The 21,785-nt window shown below is 42.2% G+C and overlaps 1 protein-coding gene across 1 annotated transcript; it reads left to right on the top strand.

Annotated features, from left to right (window-relative positions):
- Window positions 1-914: 914 nt before the first annotated feature.
- Pgbd1 (piggyBac transposable element derived 1) lies at window positions 915-21,440 on the top strand. The gene is given in 13 exon segments (XM_090355265.1): window positions 915-1,380; window positions 3,100-3,244; window positions 4,799-4,887; window positions 5,057-5,180; window positions 6,313-6,370; window positions 8,693-10,242; window positions 11,197-11,316; window positions 13,933-14,420; window positions 16,142-16,289; window positions 16,568-16,629; window positions 16,884-17,001; window positions 18,607-19,413; window positions 19,416-21,440. Coding segments are annotated over 13 exon segments (4,263 nt in total). The 5' UTR covers window positions 915-984; the 3' UTR covers window positions 19,574-21,440.
- The last annotated feature ends 345 nt before the right edge of the window (window positions 21,441-21,785 follow it).

The following is a 21,785-nucleotide window of genomic DNA, read 5'->3' as shown; positions in this document are numbered from 1 at the left end:
GTTTCCCTCTTCTCACCCTCTCCCAATCATCTTATTCCCCCCCCCTTCCCTTCCCTATTTCAAATAAGCAAATGCATATAGAGTATACCAGGTAACAAAGTCAGATACAATAACAACATGAGTTTTACCATAAGGGCAAGAAAAGAGAAGAGAAATAACATTGTACATTAAGAAAAACAATCACTTGTATATAGAAAGGCTAACAAGTTCAGCTTTTAAGCATGGCCTACAATGAGGACAAACAAGTCTCAGGCACTTATAATGCTATCTACTCAAGAGACTGAAATTTAAGGATCCTGGTTTGAGGAAATGGCACTGCACCTCAAAATGGTAGAGCGCTAATGGCGAGAAAAAAAACTCAGGGACAGTGCCCAGGCCCTAAGCTCTACATAATAATAATAATAATAATAATAATAATAATAATAATAATAAATTTTAAAAAAAATAAAGCCTGCTTTGAAGCTACACCTGGCAAACAAACAAGACTCATCTGCAATTAACCAGTAAAAAGTCAAAAGTATAGGTATGGGTCAAGTGATAAGGTACCAGCAATGAGTATAAAAAGCTAAATGAGAATGAAGAATGAGAGGCCCTAAGTTCAAACTTCAGTGCAGGTCGTACATGCACACACACACACACACACACACACACGTATGCTGCATAGAATTTTTGTCAGTCACGAGGCTTGAACTCTGGGCCTAGTCAGTGTCCCTGAGCTCTTCAGCTGAAGGCTAGCTCTCTACCACTTGAGCCACAGCACCACTTCCAGTTTTCTGGTGATCAGACTTTCATGCCCAGGCTAGCTTTGAACAGAGATCCTCAGATCTCAGCCTCCTGAGTAGCTAGGATTAGAGGCATGAGCCAAGGGTGCCCAGCTACTCTTATGACTTTTGTAATTCTTATATTTTAGATGTACCTTTGAAAAAGCATTACTGAAGCATTTCCTTCAGCCAAGGGAGCCTTCCTGTAGCTTCTAAGCTCAACATGTTTGAAGGTTTGCCAAGTTCCACTCATGGAAATGAAGAGGGCCTTGTGAAAGTGAAGGCAGAAGATTCCACCTGGGAGCAGGCGTATCCTACACAGGAGAGCGGCTCCCACACTCAGGAGCTTTGCCGGCTGCGCTTCCGGCAGTTCCGTTACCAAGAGGCTTCTGGGCCCAGGGAGGTTCTGGCCCAGCTGAGAGCACTTTGTCACCAATGGCTGAGACCAGAGATGCACACCAAGGAACAAATCCTGGAGCTGCTGGTGCTGGAGCAATTTCTGACCATCCTGCCCAAGGAGCTGCAGGCCTGGATGCAGATGGATTGTGTGCAAAGTGGAGAGGAGGCAGTGACAGTGTTGGAGAACCTAGCCTCAGGACACCGACACACAGAACCACAGGTGGGAAGACAGCATGTGTGGTGGTGTGGGAGAAGAAAATGTGCATCTGTAATGGTTTTTTATTTTGAAATAATATATAACTTAATAAAAGGGTGGGGAGAATAATATAGAGAATTCCTGTGTCTTCACCAAAGCTCACAGTTGATAGCATTTCTTTTCATGATGTGCCCCGTGTAACCCGGGCCATACTGAATTTTTCTGTTTTTACATGCATATGCTAATGTACACACACACACACACACACACACACACACACACTTCCCTCATGATCCATTTAAGAGCTAATGCAGACATTATTCTTCTTTCCCTCTAAACACTTAATTGTATATTTCTTTTTGTTGTTGTTTGTCATCATGGGATTTGAACTCTGGGCTTGGGTACCATCCCCCAGCTCCTCAGCCCAAGGCTACTGCCCTATCTCTTGAGCCACAGTGCCACTTGCAGTTTTTTAGTGGTTAATTGGGGATAAGAGTCTCATGGTCTTTAGTGTGCTGGCTGGTTTTGAATCTCAATCCTCAGATATCAGCCTCCTGAGTAGCTAGGATTACAGGTGTGAACCACCATACCCAGCTTTTCAATGTATATTTCTGAAAAATAAGGATATTCTTTTGCACAGAGTACAACCATCAAGTTTACCAGAGCATTAAATAAAATTGTCGTGATACTCCTATATAACAGTAGTATTTGTCATAATAGGACCAGGAGTTTGGCCTAGTAGTAGAGTGCTTGCCTAGCATGCATGAAGACCCGGGTTTGATTCCTCAGTACCACATACATAGAATAAAGCCAGAAGTGGTGCTGTGGCTCAAGTTGTGGATCTCTAGCTTTGGGAAAACCCAAGGACACTGCTCGAGCCTTGAGCCCAGGACTGGCAAAAAAAAAAAAAATGTTGCCATAATATCCCAATATTCTTTAAGCCAGCATTATTCCCTTCAGTTGTTCTGTTTTAGGTTTTTTTTTTTTCAGTCCTGGGGACTGAACTCAGGGCCTTGGCACTGTCCTTGGGCTTTCCTCAAAGCTAGTGCTCTGCCACTTAAGCCACAGTACCATTTATGGCTTTTCTGTGTGTGTGTACCAAGGAATCAAACCCAAGTCTTCATGTATGCTAGACAAGCACTGTCCCACTAGGCCACACTCCCAGCCCCAGATGCTTTGGTTTTTGGTTTCTATGAATCTGTTTAGTGGCCTGAAGCCCGTGGGAAATGCCTTTCAATTTCAGTTTATATTTTCTGCAGATTAGATCCAAGGATGTAAGGTTTGCTTAGAGTATCTACAACAGAGGTGATATTATATCCTCAATCCATCATTTGAGGAGTAATGTTTTATCCCATTATTGAGGTCATTGTAGTGCCTATCAGGGTTCTTCACTAGAAAGTTTTTATTTTTCCTTTCATGATACTTTTTGACACCGTATACATATCTTATTCCTCATTAAAATTCCACTCACTAGTTTAGACATTCATCTGATTTTTGCAGTTCCTTTTTCTGGGTGAGGATTCTACCTATCTTGTCTGCCTTGATTGCTGCTGAATCCCCACATACAGAATTGAGCCAATTTTAGGGGACACATGGCCTTTTTTTTTTTTTTTGCCAAAGGAATGTATGTTTGTTTTACTTGCTCCTTCTTTAAGGAGTTGCATTTCCTTGGGGAAGTTTCTAACTTCTCTTCGCTGTACATTCCTCCAGGATGGTTTTTCAAGATATCTCTCTTGTCTCCAGGCATCTTTCTACATTCAGGGACAGGACATGCACCTAGTGGTTGCCGAATATCAGGGATCTTCTTTGGAATGTCAGAGCCTCCATCTCCTACCTGGAGTCACCACCCTGACATGTGCGCCTCCACAGCCGCCCGAAGAAGTGAGTGGTGAGTGCCAGAGGATAAGATTAATGTGGACAGTGAGAGTAGACCTCTGATAGATACATACATCATAAAGTTTTCCTTTCCTTTCTTTTCCTTCCTCTTTCTCGTCTATTTCCTTCCTTCCCTCCTTTCTTCTTTCCCTCCTTCCCTCTTTCTTTCCTTTCTTCTTTCCTTCTTTTCTTGTGTGTGGTAGAGTTGAGACAGGGTCTCACTATGTAAACTAGCCAGTCTGGAACTCATCATAACAGAAGCTGGCCTCAAGCTGGAATGCTTCAGCATTCTGAATACTGGAATTATAGTTATGCTATCAGAGCCTCAAGTTTTTATTTCTTATATTCTATACATTGTGTAAAATGATTACTACAAGATACTTAACAAATTTACCATCTCACAGTTACTATGTGTGCATGTTGAGCATACTTAGAATCTACTCTCAGCAAATGTTAAATATGAAGTTTAGGAATGGTATCGCATGCCTGTAGTCTGATAATTGGTAGAATGAGATAAGATTGCTTGACCCAAGATGTTCAAGGCCAGCCTGGGCAACATGGTGAGACCTTATCTTTGAAAAAAAATTCAGGGTGGTCACTGTACTATATGTTAAGACTCCAGAACTTAACTCATCACTGAAAGTGTATTAGTTGTATGGTTTTGTTCATCCCTATATAAGCTTTAAAAACACAAAGAATCCCTGGTGTCAGAATTCTAAGATCTTCTTCAATGCCCTCAATTAATAGTTAGAAAGACCCAGACTGAAATAACAAACCCACAGTCAGAAGTAAAGGCACTATTAAAAATTAAGGCTCCTAACATTTGACCCAAACTATTTTTTCTCTACCACATGACTGTATAAAAACAACAACTAGCACGGCTCAGTGGCTCATGCATGTCATCCTAGCTGCTCAGGAGGCTGAGATCTGAGGATCATAGTTCAAAGCCAGCCCGGGCACTAAAGTCTGTGAGACTCTTATCTCCAATTAACCACTAGAAAATCAGAAGTGGGGCTGTGGCTCAAGGGGTAGGGTGGTAGCCTTGAGCTGAAGAGCTCGGGGACAGTACCCAGGCCCAGAGTTCAAGCCCCACAACCAACATACATACATACATACATACATACATACATACATACATACATACATACATAAAACAAAAAACTACTACAACAAAGCCAGCAAGAGAAAAAGAGAGATCCAATCAGAGTAGTTCAAAGGTAGACAGATTATTGTGTATGTTGTGCTAGAACTGAAAATAAAGTACTAATCTTCTATCTTTATTTTTCATCTTTGATTTTAATTTTCCTTTATGTATGCAAAAGCTAATCACCTTAAGTCCCCTTATAAATTCATCAACTCCATCCAGTTTGGAAGTTAAGAGACACCAGAGTTTTAGAATTTAGAATCCCTGACAGAATGATGGCAGTCTCAGTATACTATCTTAGACAATAAAATCTGTATCTTACTTTAGAAGTTTAGGGAACTTCTTTTGGGGGGCTAAGGCCCCAATAAAGGACATTTCTAAAGGTCACTTTCTCTCACTCAGGACTCTTGTCTCTCTTTCTAGGGTTTGCTCCCCAGGGAACAACCTTTGCTCAGGAAGAAAGTTCCAGAGATAAGGCAGCATTATCTGAGTGTAACCCACTCATGGTGCAGGTGAGTCTGACAGCCTGATGGCAATTCGATAACGGCTTTCTTTCTAGACCTGTACTGTGCTCTTCTCTTGGCCCACACTCCTCACCTTCAAGCCTTGCTCATGGCATGGTTTCTCACAACTGGACCCCTGTCACAGTGGAAACTAAGCAGCCAATGTTTTGCCTTTTAGATGTCAGCACAGACTGGAGAAGAAGCATCCCAGGCCTTTGCTCCACAGGAGTGGCTACCCCTGAGTTTCACTCAGAAAAACCTCTATGGGAACTCAGCTCAGGAGAAGGTTTCCGGCCTGATGAGTAAGGACAAGCCTCTGGCTGGTCCTGTCTGTGCTCTTCTTTTCCCATCACTGACCCTGACTTGGCCTTGGAGTCTTCACTTCCTCCAGGTCCTCACCCTCCCTTCCTTTCTTCTGCCCCCGGCCTCCAGACTTCTCAGCCCTTTCCATTTTGTATCCTCCCCAATCACATTATCTTTGGTTGCCAATTGCCTTGGTTTCTGATATCTTTTTTATTATTTTATACTTATAAGAATTACACAGATAAACATATACAGTGGTAATGAGCATACATTTGTAAATATCACAATGAATGCTAACTCATGTGATATTTCCATACATTGAACACATTGCACTTTGAACAAATTCATTGCCTCATTCCTTTTCTCTTTCCCCCAGCTTTTCCAAACAGCATTTGGTTCTTATTTTGACCATCTCTGACTATCCTTTTCTTTTCCCTGATTCCCCTCAGTGATTCCTCTGCATCATTTTCTTCTTCATCCACTATTCCATATCATGTCTCATTTCAGATAGGCCTTCATACATGGAAGCCTGTGAATGCCTCTGCCTGATCCCTCTGCCACAGAGGAAGTTCTCTTCAGTATGAATACTGCTGTCCATGTTTAATGTTCCTTAAGTGTACTCTTTCAGGTTGGACCCTTGTCCCAACTAGTCTCTGATAACCCTAGTCAACCTTTCTTGCTATCTTCCTGTACTATAACATATTTCATAGTAGTACTGAAACTGCATGCCCCAAGCTACCTTTTTTTTTTTTTGCCAGTCCTCGGGCTTGAACTCAAGACCTAGGTCTTGTCCCTGAGTTACTTTTGCTCAAAACTAGTGTTCAACCATTTAAACCACAGCACCACTTCTGTTTTTTTCTGAGTTGTTTATTGGAGATAACCGTCTCACTGACTTTCCTTCCTGGGCTTGCTTTGAACTGTGATCCTCAGATCTCAGCCTCCTGTGTAGCTAGGATTACAGGCATGAGCCACTAGTGCCTGGCTACCTGTTGATTTAAAAATAATAATAATGCTTCAGACTATTTCTTACCTTAGAGATGTTAGTCATACATTCATGAAATAGATGACATGTAAATAATTAATATGTTGTTTCAGAATAAGTTATAACTAAAGATAATTTATTTAATACAGAACAAGATACTTCTGAAGAAACGCAACAGGGTGGGAAGACCTCAGGAAGTCCCAGTAGGTGAGTCTTTGGTCCTGACTAAATCAAATCCTGTGGATATAAGAAGAAATTGGAATGGATCCAGAAAAACCAGATAGTGAAAGCCTGCTTTCGTGAGTAATACAAAATAGTTGACACTTTCACTTCTGTGATCTTAGGAGCTTCCATGACAGCACGGTACATAATGATTATGCAAAATCGAAATTTGGCCTCCAACAATCCTATCCTAGACTGACTCAGTCTGTCCTGTTGATCCTTATATGTACGTGTATGGATGGATGGATGGATGTACACATGCATGTATATATGTATGTATGTATGTTTTGCCTGTACTGGGACATCTCATTTACTAGGTGAGCATTCTACCACCTGAGCAATTCCCTAAATCTACTCTGTTCCCTTATGTTTTCATGGAAGTGTAAATGGAAAAACCTGAAGGCAGAGAATTTAGACAAGAGGAAAGGCTGAAGATGAATCTGCCATGATAGTTAACCAAGTATCCGAGCTGGAAGAGGATTTAGGGAAGATGAGTAGGCTACCTTCCCCCTCCATCAGCAGACCTACATAAGAAATAGATCAAAAAGAAAGTAGCTGGTAAAAGGGAAAAATGATTATAGTAGTAGCCTCTTCAAAAGTGTTGACGGTGAGACCAAAACGTGATGTATTACTAAAAGCGAAAGGGAAGGATCAGATTGCAAGCAGAGGATTGGCTTCTTGTGAGGCCATTGACTTCTCATATCTGAGAAAAGAGAAGTAAACTAGATGAGATAATTAGCCTAAAGAACGGGGCAGGGCGTGGAGACTCCCATTGTTGATATATGTTCAACTTAGGAAAACAAGGACTTAAAGCTCAGCTAAATGAGAAAATGTATTCATTAATTTAGTGCTAGGGATTGAACCCAGCACCTCACCTTACTCTCTACTACCAAGCTACCTTCCAGACTTTACTATAGAAGGGCTTTGAAATCTGAGAAGAGAGAATAAAACTTTCATTAAGCTAATGAGGACTGAGATAAACTCCACTAAAGGAAGAGTAGCATCCACTAACCTAACAGAGTTAACTGCAGAATAGGAACCCACAGGACTATGGGGTAGATTCAACATCAGGTAACTGAAACAATGACTCACAATGCCTACACGAATAATTATAAAGCTGGCTCATGCCTGTAATCCTAGCAACTCAGGAGGCTGAGATCCAAGGACCTCAATTCAAAGCCATCCCAGGAAGGAAAGTCTTCAAGACTCTTATCTCCAATTAACCAGCAGAAAACCAGAAGTAGAGTTATAGATCAAAGTGGTAGAGTACTAGCCTTAAGCAAAAAGGCTCAAGGACAGCACCCAAGCCCTGAGCTCAAAGGCCCACAACCAACAACAAAAAGAAATTTTAAAGAACCAAAAGATAGGAAGACAGGAGTAAAACAGATGGACCTGGAAATCTGAACTGAGTGCTGACAGAAGGTAGACTGGACAAAGCATCGGTCTAAATCACCTCATACTGGCAGAGAACAGCCGATGACCTCCTGCAGAAGCATGGCCATTGCAATCTACAGCAAAGCAGGCATCATAAAGAAGACAGAGGGAGGAGATATGCTAAGGATGCCCACTTTCTTCTATACTTATTGTTGCTTGTTTATTTGTTTGTTTTTTGCCAGTCCTAGGGCTAGAATTCAAGGCCTAGGCACTGTCCCTCAGCTTCTTTTGCTCAAGGCAAGCCTATCCCTTGAACCACAGCACCATTTTCAGCTTTTTCTGTTTATATGGTAATGAGGAATTGAATTCAGGACTTCATGCGTACTAGACAAGCACTCTACTACTAAACCCACGTTCCTAGCCCTTCTATATTTAATTACTTAGGTCATGAGAAATAAATGAGAGGTGGGGAGAAGCTAGTAATGTTTAGTTTAGCTAAAGTCTTCATGTATGGATGCATAGGAATTGAGAAATTACAATCCCTCCCCCTCTAGGAAAAATGGTGCTACACATTTATCATACATGAAAAATGAGACTCAGGAATTTTTCGTGTGTGTGTGTGTGTGTGTGTGTGTGTGTGTGTGTGTGTGTGTTGGGCTTGGGCTTGAACTCAAGGCCTGCGCACTGTCTGAGCTTTTTTTTGCCTCAAGGTTGGCATTCTATCACTTGAGCCACAGCTGCACTTCTGGTTTGGGGTGATTAACTGGAAATAAGAATGTCATAGACTTTCCTGCCTAGCTAGCTTTGAACTGTGATCCTCAGATCTCAGACTCTTACATAGTCAGTGCCTCACACCTGTATGCCTAGCTACCTGTATGCCCACCAAGACTAAGGATCTTTGTAGCATATGTTTTGTTCTCTTTCTTTTCCCAGAGATTGTCCACCCCCCTTGCCCTGTAGTATGACTGAAAAGACAGTGTCACATTTGAACACCCTGCAGGACCGTCACCCTCCCCGAGACTCATGGGCCCGGATGCACATTGCATCCTTGCAGTACGCAGCAGGAGACATTACTCGAAAAGAGAGAAAAAAAGACAAAGCTCGAGTGAGTGAACTACTCCAAGGCCTTGCATTTTCTGATGACTCAGAGGCAGAGGAAGACACTGAACCTGTGTTGCAACCTGTACAGAAGAAGTTAAAGGTGTCAAATGTGTCCAAGAAAAGCTGGACTAAAAGAGACCTCAAACCCAACTTTCCAAGCTGGTCAGCACTGGACTCTGGACTTTTGAACCTCAAGAGTGAAAAGTTGAACCCAGTAGAGCTCTTCGAACTATTTTTTGATGATGAAACATTCAACTTGATTGTCAATGAAACCAACAATTATGCTGCTCAGAAAAATGTCAACCTGGAAGTCACCGTTCAGGAAATGCGATGTGTCTTTGGCGTCCTGCTTTGGAGCGGATTTGTAAGGCGTCCCAGAAGGGGAATGTATTGGGAAATTTCTGATACTGACCAGAACCTGGTTAGAGATGCAATTAGAAGGGACAGATTTGAATTGATTTTCTCATACCTGCATTTTGCAGATAATAGCCACCTAGATCAAAAAGATAAGTTTTCAAAATTGAGGCCTCTCATAAAACAAATGAATAAAAACTTCCTCTTGTATGCACCCTTAGAAGAATACTATTGCCTTGACAAATCAATGTGTGAATGCTTTGATAGTGACCAGTTCCTTAATGGAAAGCCTCTTCGAATTGGCTATAAAATTTGGTGCGGTACAACCCTACAGGGTTATCTGGTTTGGTTTGAACCCTATCAGGAAGAATCTACTATGGAGGCAGATAGGGATCTTGACCTTGGGCTTGGTGGAAATCTAGTCATGAATTTTGCTGATGTTCTCTTAGAGAAAGGTCAATATCCCTATCATTTGTGTTTTGATAGCTTCTTTACCAGTGTCAAATTGATGTCAGCTTTGAAAAAGAAGGGGGTGAGGGCTACAGGATCAATTCGTGAGAATAGGACTGAAAAATGGCCACTGATGAATGCAGAACAAATGAAAAAAATGAAGAGGGGGTATTTTGATTTCCGAGTGGAAGAAAGTGATGAGATAATTTTGTGCCGTTGGCATGGCGATAGCATTATCAGTCTATGTTCAAATGCTGTAGGCATACAACCCATCTATGAGATAAGTTGTTTTGCTGATGGTAAAGAGATCCCTCAGGTAAGTCAACCATCCATAGTGAAATTGTATGAAGAATGCAGGAAAGGAGTAGGTAAAATGGATCAAATTATTTCCAAGTACAGAGTGAGGTTGAGAAGCAAGAAATGGTACTCAATTTTGGTGAGCTATATGGTTGATGTAGCCATGAACAATGCATGGCAGTTGCATAGAATCTGTAACCCTGGCTCCTCTTTAGATCTCTTGGATTTTCGGAGATGTGTTGCACATTTCTACTTGGGACACAATGTTAATCTGTCTGATTAAGGCAGCTGAAATGAACAAAGTACAGGGAGTATCAGACATAAAAAAAAAAACCTTGTAAGTACTATTAGATTGCCCTACCAAAGAAATCTAATGTAACCAGTGCAATTATTACATAACTAATATTTTTAATCAAAAATGGAATTTCAAAGATATAACAGAAAACATTAAAAATCACCTGAAAATATCAAACTCCAGTGGTACCTTTCTCTATGTTTATAATTTCATGTCAGATGTGAGAGAACAAATTGTTTATTCTGTACATTAAAAGAATGAAGTCATCCCTCTTTTCTCTAGAAAATATCATTTTTAAAACTTGGGAAATATTAGTCACTATAGAATGAAACTGAATTCATAGTCCAAATTAGAGGTATTGTCTATGAGGTAAGAATAATGTACACAAAACGTTAAATGTACAGACAGATGCAGCTGTGCCTTTGAACAATGTTGAGGTCCATGGTGTGTCTTCTGAGTATACAATTTGGTAACCAAAGTGAAAAGTAAGGAAAATATGAAGCAAATTAATAATAGAGTTATGATAAGAACATATAACAATGCTCATGTTGAAGTCACCTAAGGAGATGAGCGAATGTATGATTCAGGACATAAATGACTCATGTGATTGATAAATAACCCAAGGAGAAATGCTTGGGAAAAGTGAAACGTGGCTCAAGATAAAAATACTTTCCCATCCCCGCCTCCGTTTCCCAGACCTCCTTCCCCTTCTCATCCTCACCCCCATACAAACCACTCCTGACCTCTTCTGTGTGGGATGTAAAGGAGGCATGCCATTTTCTCTTCATCCACACTGAAGGAGACTTGATTGCTCTTCTCAGTTTTCCACCCCAGAAAAAAGTTGTTGCATTGTTGAATTCAACTTCTTGCTCTTTTCCTTTACTCATACTCCCAGTAATTGAAATATTTTAGTTGCATATGCTCTGTTCTATGTCTGCAGTCACCCTGGACCCCAGGTACAGCCTCATAGGTTACCCCATGATAATATCAACCCCAACCAAAAGTTATCTTGTTATCGGTCAGCTGGCTGGGGTCCTTTCCAGCTGGATAGAAATTGTGAGTAGGCCAAGAGGAAGCTCTTTTAGTGTTGGTATCTGAGGGCAAAATGGCTTATAGTGAGAGAAATTTTGTTTCAGTTGAGGCATCTCTTGTATTTCTTTGTTCATGTAACTATCTTTTTAAAATTATGTTTCTAACTTGTGATGTGTGGAAATATAATTGTGAAAAAATTTTAAGTGCAATAATTTTGCTAACCTGTTATATTTTGAACTATCTTGGATTTTCCATGTAAGTCACTGAGCATGCTCCTAAATTACATATTCAATTAAGTAATGCAATCAGCTCTGAAAATTTAGTGACCACAACCAAGTATCATGGATTTTTTTTTAAGTCTCTTGATTTTGCCGGTAGCAAACCACATAGTTCAACACCTTGCTTTTTAATCCCTTTATCAATTAGTAAATTAAGTCTCCCCTTTACTAGGAAGAGAGAAGGAAGAAGAGGAGATGCTGAGGCATCAAACCATGGAGTGTGTTGTCAGGGATGTATCTAGAGAGGCCGGAAGTGGCCCCGCGCCCCGCCCTACAGTGGTTTTACTAGTTCCGGGCACTTCCATAGAGTGGGGGCTAAATAGAAGGCGCTTTCCGGTGTGTATGTGTGTGTGTGTGTGTGCAGGTCTCCTCCGGTAGGGCTCCTCTGCCAGGGCTGTGGTCCTTTTGTTCCGGGGTAGGGGTGCATTTGCGGACGGACGTGTGTGTGGAGCATTTTCCTCCCGGGTCCCTGCGCCCTCACTGTGGGCCCAGCCAGAGGACGGAGACCCCGGGGAGAGGCGGCGGGAGGAGCTTGGAGTCCCGGGCTTGGGCCGACCCTGGGTACCTCAGGTCGTTTCCCGAAGTCTGGGGCCCGTCACTCAGTGTTGGGACTCTTGAGTCACATAGACGACCCTTGAACATGGAAGCGGTTATATTTTTGTCCTTCTTGGAGACAAGGTTAGTTCCAGGGTCTTCAATTGATTCTCTTGTCCTGGACAAGAAGCAGAACTTTGCAAGTCCAGTTGCTTAGTTGAAATCTAGCTTCTACCCTGTGTATTTCCTGTATGACTCTCTTGGTCAGTCCTCTCTGTGCCTGATTTTATTGGCTTTGTAAAACGGGGATAATGATGTTACTTTAAATCACTGCGTTTCTGAGAGAATTAAATGTGGAAGGTGCTTAAAATATGTACAAGTACCAGGTACAGAGAGTAAGCAAAGGTAAAGATTTGCTATTATTGCTATTTTTTTTAATTTTTTTAAACTTTGACAACATATTACCTTCAGTAAGTGGGCTTGGTGACTGGATATTGTTCTTGCTGTTTTAGTGCCATTCACCAGTTCTTTTTCAATAGATTTCTGTGTTTTAGGAGGGAAAAAATAAGATTCTGAGCAGTCTATCCCAAAGTGTCTTGTGTGTTCACATTCACAATGTTTTTTTTTTTAAGTGTAAAAATACTTTTCTTTGGAGCAAGAGGAGCAAGAGAGGTTTCCAACAATGAGGAAGGACTAACATAAGCAGAAACTACTGGTTCCACTCTGCTAAGGATCTGCAACTTTTGTAAACCTCCCATGAGATCCATATATATTATATGAATGAATGAATATGAGATGAATTCACACTAGTTTCCCCCTTTCATTCCACTCTTAATATTGTATCATTTTCTTTCTTTCTTTCTGTTTAATTTGTAACTTTTCAGGCCAGGAGGGTGGAGTGCCTGCCTAGCATGCATGAAGCCCTGGGTTCCATTTCTCTATATCACATACATTAAAAAAAAGCCGGAGTGATGCTATGGCTCAAGTGGTAGAATACTAGCCTGGAGAAAGCCCAAGGACAGTGCCCAGGTCCCGAGATCAAGCCCCAGGACTGTCAAAAGTAATTCTGTAACTTTCATCAGGTGCTGGTGGCTCATGCCTATAATCCTAGCTGCTCAGGAGCCTGAAATCTGAGTGTTTACAAGACAAAGATGTGGAAAGAGAAAAAAGTAAAGAGAAGCATTCCAAGACCCACTGTTACCTAAAACAAGAAAGGCCAGTGGATATAACATACACTGAAATTAATATGATGCTTACCACATGCTAGCCACTGGAGAGTGGGGTCCTTGAGTCCAGGGAGAAGTGAGTTTGGGATGAGGACGAGCAACATGGGACTGGTTACCTGAAAACAGTAATGGAAGAAAAAATTTCTCTATTTCTGCAAGGACAGCCTTCATGATCTTTCTGTAGTGTGCTGTCTAGGATGTGTTGAAAGTTTAGTGGTAGGTGAAAGCTGGCTTGAGCCAGGATCGATGTTTCAAGAAGTTTGGCCCTGAAAAGAGTGGCAGATAGAAGGGGTGGCAAAGACCAGAGATAGCCCGGGAGTTCTTCAGAAGACAAAGCAGGTTCAGCCAGTCACCAAGATGCTATCTAGAGAGTTCAGGAATAGATCTTATATCCATTAGTCAAGGACAAAAGGGTGGCACCACCCACCCTCATGGCCACCTTTGGGGAGCTGATACAGGTACAGAAAATGAAGCCAAAGAGGCAGCTGAACACATGGAAGAAATCTCCACAAATGTTCTATGATGGACTCATCAGAGAGCCCAGAGCATGAGGAGATGTAACTGTTTGCAAGTTTAGTAGCTACCTGATTTCTTTCTGCCTTTCAGAGATCTCTTGGCGTGCTGCTACAGGGTGCTGCTACAGTGACTTCAAAGTACCGCTTTCCCGGAAGATGGCTAGAGAGTCGAAGGCAAGCACAGCCTTGGACGACCAATCTACAGAGGATCAGATTGGACTTCTGGTCATAAAAGTGGAGGAGGAAGAAGCCTCCACCTTTGCAGAGGAGGTCCATTTGCTAGACAGTGGTGCCCAGCGTCCTGAGCATTCCCGCCAGCGATTCCGTGCATTCCGCTACCCGCAGACTGCGGGTCCCCGAGAGGCGCTGAGCCAGCTGCGGGAGCTCTGCAGACAGTGGCTGCGGCCGGACCTGCGCAGCAAGGAGCAGATCCTGGAGCTGCTGGTGCTGGAGCAGTTCCTGACCATCCTGCCGGGGGACCTGCAGGGCTGGGTGCGGGAGCAGCGTCCCGAGGGCGGGGAGGAGGTGGTGGCGCTGCTGGAGTATTTGGAGAGGCAGCTGGCTGAGCCCATGCCGCAGGTAGAAAGAACAGCTTTAGTGCTGTGCATCCTGAGCTCTCCCAGCGGGGGCCAGGCCTTTCAGGTCCCGGGGATCTCAGTCTCTCTGTACCGTGAACCTGGTGGGCAGTCAGGCAAACACACCCTGACCTCAGAACTCAGATCTCTACATACATCAAGGAAAATTCCAGAAGATTGCAAAACAACTCAAGACAATTCAGTTAGCAAAATATTAAAGAAATTTGTGATAAAGTTATATATATATATATATATATATATATATATATATATATATATATACTGTGTTACATTAGTGGGATAAATAAAATGGGTCTAATGGAAGAGTTAAATACAGGTCATTTTGGAGTTCAAGGCATGGCTCAGTTGGTAGGGCAACAGCCCATGAGAGAAAAAACATCAACTGCCAACGTTGAGTCCTATTCTCAGACCCAAAATACCAAACATTTAAAAGTGATGATAAGCAAATAACGTTCAGGATGTTTCCTTGCAATGTGTAGTGAAAATGTGTAATGGTTTTCCCCACACTGAGGCCACTGTTTAGGCCACATCAGTCTATTGCTTCCGTTAATAATGGGCTTGCTAGAAACTAGTAAAAGTAAAACCAGTTATTTTTTCCTATCCAAGGTCATAGACCACTGGTTTTGAAACCTGGTGTAAACTGATTGGTTTTTGGCTCCATCTTCTGCCTGTTTTATGCGACTATTATCTCTTTGAATGGTTCATTGTCTTTGTGCACATTCCCTCAGAGCAAGGGCCAGAACTTTCTAACTAGTGACCAGGAATCCAAGGTTCTTGTCTTGGATTTATTTCGCAGAACTCTGTCACAGTGGAAAAAAAAATAAGTCTCAATGCTTTGCGAAATTATGAGCCCCACATATGACAGTAATTTGAAACTCAAACCATAAATGTCTAGTAGGAAATCTTAATACATATGTGAGACCATCAAGTGATTTCACATTATGTCATCTTGTTTACTGGTTCTAACAACTGTAGAAATTAATACCATTTTTTAGATAAGACAAAGCTCTATTTTAAAAGTTTTCTCACCAGTTTCCAGAGGGCTTTCATGTATATATATGTAAATGTGTGTAATAAGGAAACATAATGAATTAAGAAAATGAACTCTGGAGTAATTTTTGCCTGAATTTTCATCTTAGCATAGTCACTTACCCAAATGCTCTTGGGTAAACTATGTTGACTAGCCACTGTGCCTCAGTTACCCCATCAATAAAATGAGTATAATAGTATCTCCCTTCTAAAGTAGCTGTTAACAGGCTGGTAGAGTGGCTCAAGTGGTATCAAGTATGAAGTCTGCGCTCAAATTCCAGTACTGCCAAAAAATTTAAAAAGAACAAAAGAAAAAGAAGGCTGAGAATATGGCTTAGTGGTAGAGTGCTTGCCTAGCATGCATGAAGCCCTGGATTAGATTTCTCAGCACCACATAAATGGAAAAAGCTGGAAGTGACACTGGTGGCCCAAGTAGTAGAATGCTAGCCTTGGGTGCAGAGAGGCCCAGGCCCTGAGTTCAAGCCCCAGGACTAGCAAAAAGAAGAGGGAAGGAGACATAAAGAAAGAAAGGGAAGGAAGGAAGAAGAAAAGGAAAGGCATCTATATTAAATGAATCTATAGTTGCAGCATTCTTGGAAGTAGTGCCAGGCACATAGAACATGCTATAGATATGTGTGGTGAGTAAATGAAAAAAAATGAATGATTGACTTCTAGGTCCCAGGTGGTGATCAAGAGCAAGAACTACTTTGTTCCAAAGTGGTTCCACTGACAACTGCCCAGGGCTCACAAAGTAGCCAGTTCCAGCCAATGAAGCCTCTACTTAAGCATGAATCTTTGGAATCCCGGCACTTACAAGACAGAGGTGAGTGTTATCTTCTAGGTTGCATGATTTTCTTTCTTGTATTCGTGGTGCTGGGGATCAATCCATACACATATCCAGCTCTTGCCTGGTTTTTGTGTGTCTGCAGAGAATATCAGATCAATTTAGGCTCTAGAATTGAATCTAGTAGGGACAAATATTTTGGGAAGGGATCAACCATATGTAACTTAGTTTTGCAGAAATGTTTTCAGTTTGTAAACTTGTATTCCACAGGCAGGGAGACAATGCCAGGGTAGATCTCATGCAGAGCTTCTTCTCAGTTTTCCAGGAAGGGTGTGGAGAAGACCCGGTGATAACTGCCAGACGCATTCCGGAGCCCCAGGTGAGATGGAGCCCCTTTCCCTCCTTGCTGCCTCTTACTACAAAGTTCTTTTGTCCCCTTTTACCTTTATCCCCAAGGTAGGTCCTCTACCTGAGTCCTAGATGGGATATGAATATTCTCATCTTTCCCAGGGTTGCTTATCACTGTTGAACTGAAGAGGCTTCTAAAGTTTCATTACCGTCTTGGACAGCTGTTTGTACTTCCCAGCTCTTCCTTCCTCTGTCTCTTTGGTCAAACCACTTCTATTCCTTTAGGGATTGCTGAAAATGGAAGATGTCATGACCCTCTCCCGTGGGTGGGTACAACAGGATTCATCGCAGATGAACCTCTACAGAGATGAAAGGCAGAGCTGTGGCAGCCAGGTCTCCCTGGGTAAGACCAATGGGCACTGATTTATTCTCAGGTTTCTTGGCATCATACTAACCCAGTGAGATTCTTTAAAAACCACTGAGGTCCTTGTGTTTGGATTCCAAACTGCATTTGTGGATTTCCAGACCACGGACCGCTCCTTAACACATGTAATCTTGATTTCTTTGATTTGTCAGAATTCTAGTCTAGTGGGATGAATTAAATACAACTGTACTCTCTAGTATTGTTTCCCCCATGGAAAGTGCTCAATAAATGCTGGTTTGCATAGAGTGCTTACCGCTCATTTTCTTTGGGGCTTGTTTGGTTTGTGTGTGTGCAGGTTCTAGGACTTGGAGCTCTTTTGCTCAAGGCTAGCACATTACCTACCATGTGAGCCAGAACTGCACTCCCCCCTGTCCCGCTTCTTTTTAGTAGTCCATTGGCAATAAAGAGTTTGACAGACTTTCTTGCCCAGGCTGGCTTCAAACTGTGAACCTCAGATCTCAGCCTCTGGAATAGCTATGATTACAGGCATGAGCTACTGGTATCCAGCTCTTATCTCCTATTTTGAATAAGACCAGGAGTTAATCCTCAGTGAGTAGGGGGGGGGGGAGGCTGGTAATAGAGGCTCACATCTGGACTACTAGCTGCTTAGGAGGTTAGGGCAAAAGGGCGGCAATTTGAAGCCAGCCTGGGCAAAAAAAGTTCACAAGACTCCACTTTAATAAAAAGCCAGGTATAGTGGTATGTACCTGTCATCCCAACTACATGTGAAGTGTAAATCTAAGGATTATGGTCTAGGTTCACCCCGAAGAAAAAGCAAGACCTGAGGTGATAACTAACCAAAGCAGGAGGAGCTGGAACTATGGCTCAAGTGTGCCTGCTTAACAAGGGCAAGTCCCTAAGTTTAAACCCCAGAGTTCCTCCCCACCCTCCCCAATAAAAATGCTGTCTTCCTCTTCCTATACTTAGGTCTGGCTGAAGAAAAAGTTGAGGGAAAACTCTTTTGGAAATGAGACATGGAGTCAGATTGTGGGCTCAAAGTGACCATAGACTTTGAAGACCCTGACTTTGGAGGTGAAAGTGCAGAGACATAGGAAAGATCTCATAGTTTTCTTTGGTGCAACAGTGGAGGCTCTGGCTTCGATTTCTCAGTACCAAAGTCTTCTGTTTAGAGACCTTGACTCTGCCTGGGGTACAATTCAAGATAAGCCCTTTACTCACCCTTTACTGACCAATTTCTGAGTCTCTAATACATCATACATCCTTTTCCTTGCCCTGGTTTCTGTGCTTAGCTCTTTTAATATTGAATGTGGCTCCCTCTCACTATTGCTAGGGCTCTCAGATCCATCCTGTGTACCTACCCAACCATGTATCCCTAGCACAGTCCTTGCTTCTCTCTCTCCACCTTTCCCTTGAACCAGCTTTCCCAATTGTACACTTTTTCCTATGGCCCAGTTCCCATTCTCAAGTCTCCCCAGCACTCGTGGTATCTCCCTCATTCCCATCCTCCAGCCTGCACTGAAGTCCCTGTATGCAGAGACCTGTGTATTTCTTGCCTTCTTGCTGCTCATCACACCACTTCCCTGCCCCACAGGATGTGACAGTCACTGGCATTTCTGTTTTCAGGTCAGGAAATGCAGTCAAAGATCAATGACGCAACTACAGCTGAAAAACATTCAGAACAAAAGCTGGGACACCTGGGAGAAGACATTGCCCATATTCCTGTGTCTGAGCAGGAGAGCAGGTTACAAAGAAAGCAGAAAAGTGCCACAGGAAACAGGCGCCACATTTGCCATGAATGTGGAAAGAGTTTTGCTCAGAGTTCCGGCCTGAGTAAGCATAAGAGAATCCACACTGGAGAAAAACCCTACGAGTGTGAGGAGTGCAGAAAAGCCTTCATAGGGAGCTCTGCACTCATCACTCATCAGCGAGTTCACACTGGCGAGAAGCCATATGAGTGTAAAGAATGCGGCAAGGCCTTCAGTCACAGCTCTGACCTTATCAAACACCAGAGAACCCACACTGGGGAAAAGCCTTATGAGTGTGACAACTGCGGGAAAACCTTCAGCCAGAGCTGCAGCCTCCTTGAGCATCACAAAATTCACACTGGGGAGAAACCATACCCATGCCTCATGTGTGGCAAAGCCTTTCGGCGTAGTTCCCATCTCCGGAGACATCAGAGGATCCATACTGGAGCTAAAAATATTCAGGGGCCTGACTGGGAAGGTCAGGATAGAATGGAAAACCACTGGGAAAATATTGAAACTCCTGTGTCTTATAAATGTAATGAATGTGAGAGAACGTTCTCTCAGAACACAGGCCTTATCGAACATGTGAAAACCCACACTGGTGAGAAACCCTACCAGTGTGACACATGTGGAAAAGGCTTTGCTCGAACATCATACCTGGTTCAACATCAGAGAAGCCACATAGGAAAAAGACTTCTGTCACCATGACCTGTGCCATACATGACAAAGTTGAGTTAGTGCTGTGTGCCACCGAAATGAAACCACCACAGAAGCCCTTCCTGGCCACAGATGCTGCGAGCTCAGGCCTTACACATCATCACAGGTTAAAAGCTAGTGTGAGATAAATGGCCTTCTACATTCTACAGTGTGACTAGAAGAAAAACTTATTTCATAGAAGGCTGTAGGAGAGTTGTCTGGAAGAAACAAAACTGGAAGTTTTATTCTCCACCATTGGAATTAAATGGGTTTCCAGACTGGTTACTTGTCATCAAATTCTAGATTCTGAGTCCATCTAGTGTATTTCTTACTAAGTAAATAGGCTTGCCAGAGCATGAGTGGCAGTGAGGTTACTGTGATAAAAAAAAAAACAATCCATATTTCTTTACCTGACTAAGATTTCTAATGAGAAATGCCTTAAACAGCTTGTCTTTTGTCATTCTGGATGTGTGCCACCCATGGAATTCCATTCTTCCTACTTTTTTTCTGATATTAATTTTGCTATTCTTGAGAAAGCTTTCCTATTCAGGTTGTGTGAAAATTAGTTATCAGACCAGAATAAATGGTAAATTTTGGAAAATTTACCATCTAGGTTCTTAAGTTGTAGTTATCCTTGGCCTACTCCAGATCTCACAGCAGTAAAAACTATGTTGCCTCCACCCTGCTGCTGACATATTCACAGGCTAGTTGTCCTTGGGTAATAGGAGAGGTTTCAGAGAGACTGGAGCGAATACCTGTAATGGTATTTGAGACATAAGGCTCATTCAAACATACCAGCAAGGGAAGTCCTTGAACGATGAGGACGAACACCACTAAGCAGAAGATTTAGTCAATGGCAGCCGGTTGGACAAAAGCACTTTTCCTCAGTATTCTGTTCTACACTGTCTACAGAAGGCAGAAGCATTTTTATATGTTAGATTACAAAAGCAATGACATTTGTATAATCAAATATAGTGACCGTGTATGTGCAGTAATACAGCTTCCCTTTGGAGGTAGCACTAGTTTGTCCAGCTCCCAGTGCTCCCGTGGGAGTTTATCTGAATGCTGTGGTTTGGTTCACTCTCAATCTTACTTGGCAAGAGGTTTCAAAATAGAAAGGGAACAAACTAGTTGCCCTTCTGTGTTCAGTGATTATTCACATACCAACACATTCTACATAGCAAACGGCACAAACCCTATCCCTATTAAATTCACACTTCCCCCAGGCAAGTGCATTCACACCAACTATTTTCAATAAGTATTATTTTTGGTTTCAAATTCTAACATTAGTGTGAAGTCATAGTCTTTAAATTAGTTGGCTCCAAAAGCCATGTGTGGGGCTGGGCATTGCCTGTCAAATTGTGTGTGTGGTAGCAGCTCCTTAATTATTTGCAATGAGAACTTTAGCCATTAAGTTAACTTCTCAGGCTATCTGCTGTAAACATACTTTGTTAAACCATCCTTTTTTTCTTTTCCTTTTTTACCTCCTCATAGTGACAATTAGTTTGGTCAATTGAAGTGAGAAATCTTTTTATTTAAAGTCAGCACCATACAAGTATATTTCCAATAGAATTTCTACAAAAGTTTCAAGAGTGACTACTTTCTGTCATTCGAGAACTGTTTCCTTTTAGAATGGAGGCAGTCCTGGGGCTGCCTCAGGATCTGGGTGCTGTCCTTGAGTTTTCATGCAAGAATAGTGCTCTACCACTTGAGCCACAGCTCCACTTCGAGCTTTCTGGTTGTTAACTGACGATAAGAGCCTCACAGCTTTTATCCAGCTAGGCTGGATTTGAATCAGGAGCCTCAGACCTCAGCCTCCTGAGTAGTTAGCGTGCAAATGCAAGCCACTAGCACCTAGCAAGGTTATTATTTATACTGTGTTCATTTTGCAGTTACATTTTTCACTTCGTTTTTTGCACCAGTAATATTCTATCTTTGTCATAGCTATAAGATTCTGGACGCTACAGTTTTCATTTAACATTTCATAATGCTTTTTGTGTTGTAACTTTTTTTTTTTTTTTTTGCCAAGCCTTGGGCTTGAGCTCAGGGTCTGAGCACTATCCTTGGACTTTCTTAAGGCTAGAGCTCTACCACTTGAGCTTCAGCACCACTTCCGGCTTTTTGCTATGTATGTGGTACTGAGAAATCGAACCTGGGTCTTGGAGCATGCTAGACAAGCACTCTACCACTAGGCCAAAATCCCGGCCCTGTAACATAAGTCTTTTATTATGTACTTTATTAGGAATTAAGTGGGCATCCAAAATCTTTAGTAAATCCATACAAGCCTGTTCTCATGTCAGTTTCAAAGCTTGGTACTTCAGTTTTTCAGCAACCTAATGGACACAAATCTAACAAATCCTA

Source organism: Megascapheus bottae, chromosome 22, assembly GCF_031878675.1.
Source record: "Megascapheus bottae isolate mThoBot1 chromosome 22, mThoBot2.hap1, whole genome shotgun sequence".
Classification (NCBI taxonomy): domain Eukaryota; kingdom Metazoa; phylum Chordata; class Mammalia; order Rodentia; family Geomyidae; genus Megascapheus; species Megascapheus bottae.
This window is presented reverse-complemented; position numbering and strand designations above follow the sequence as displayed.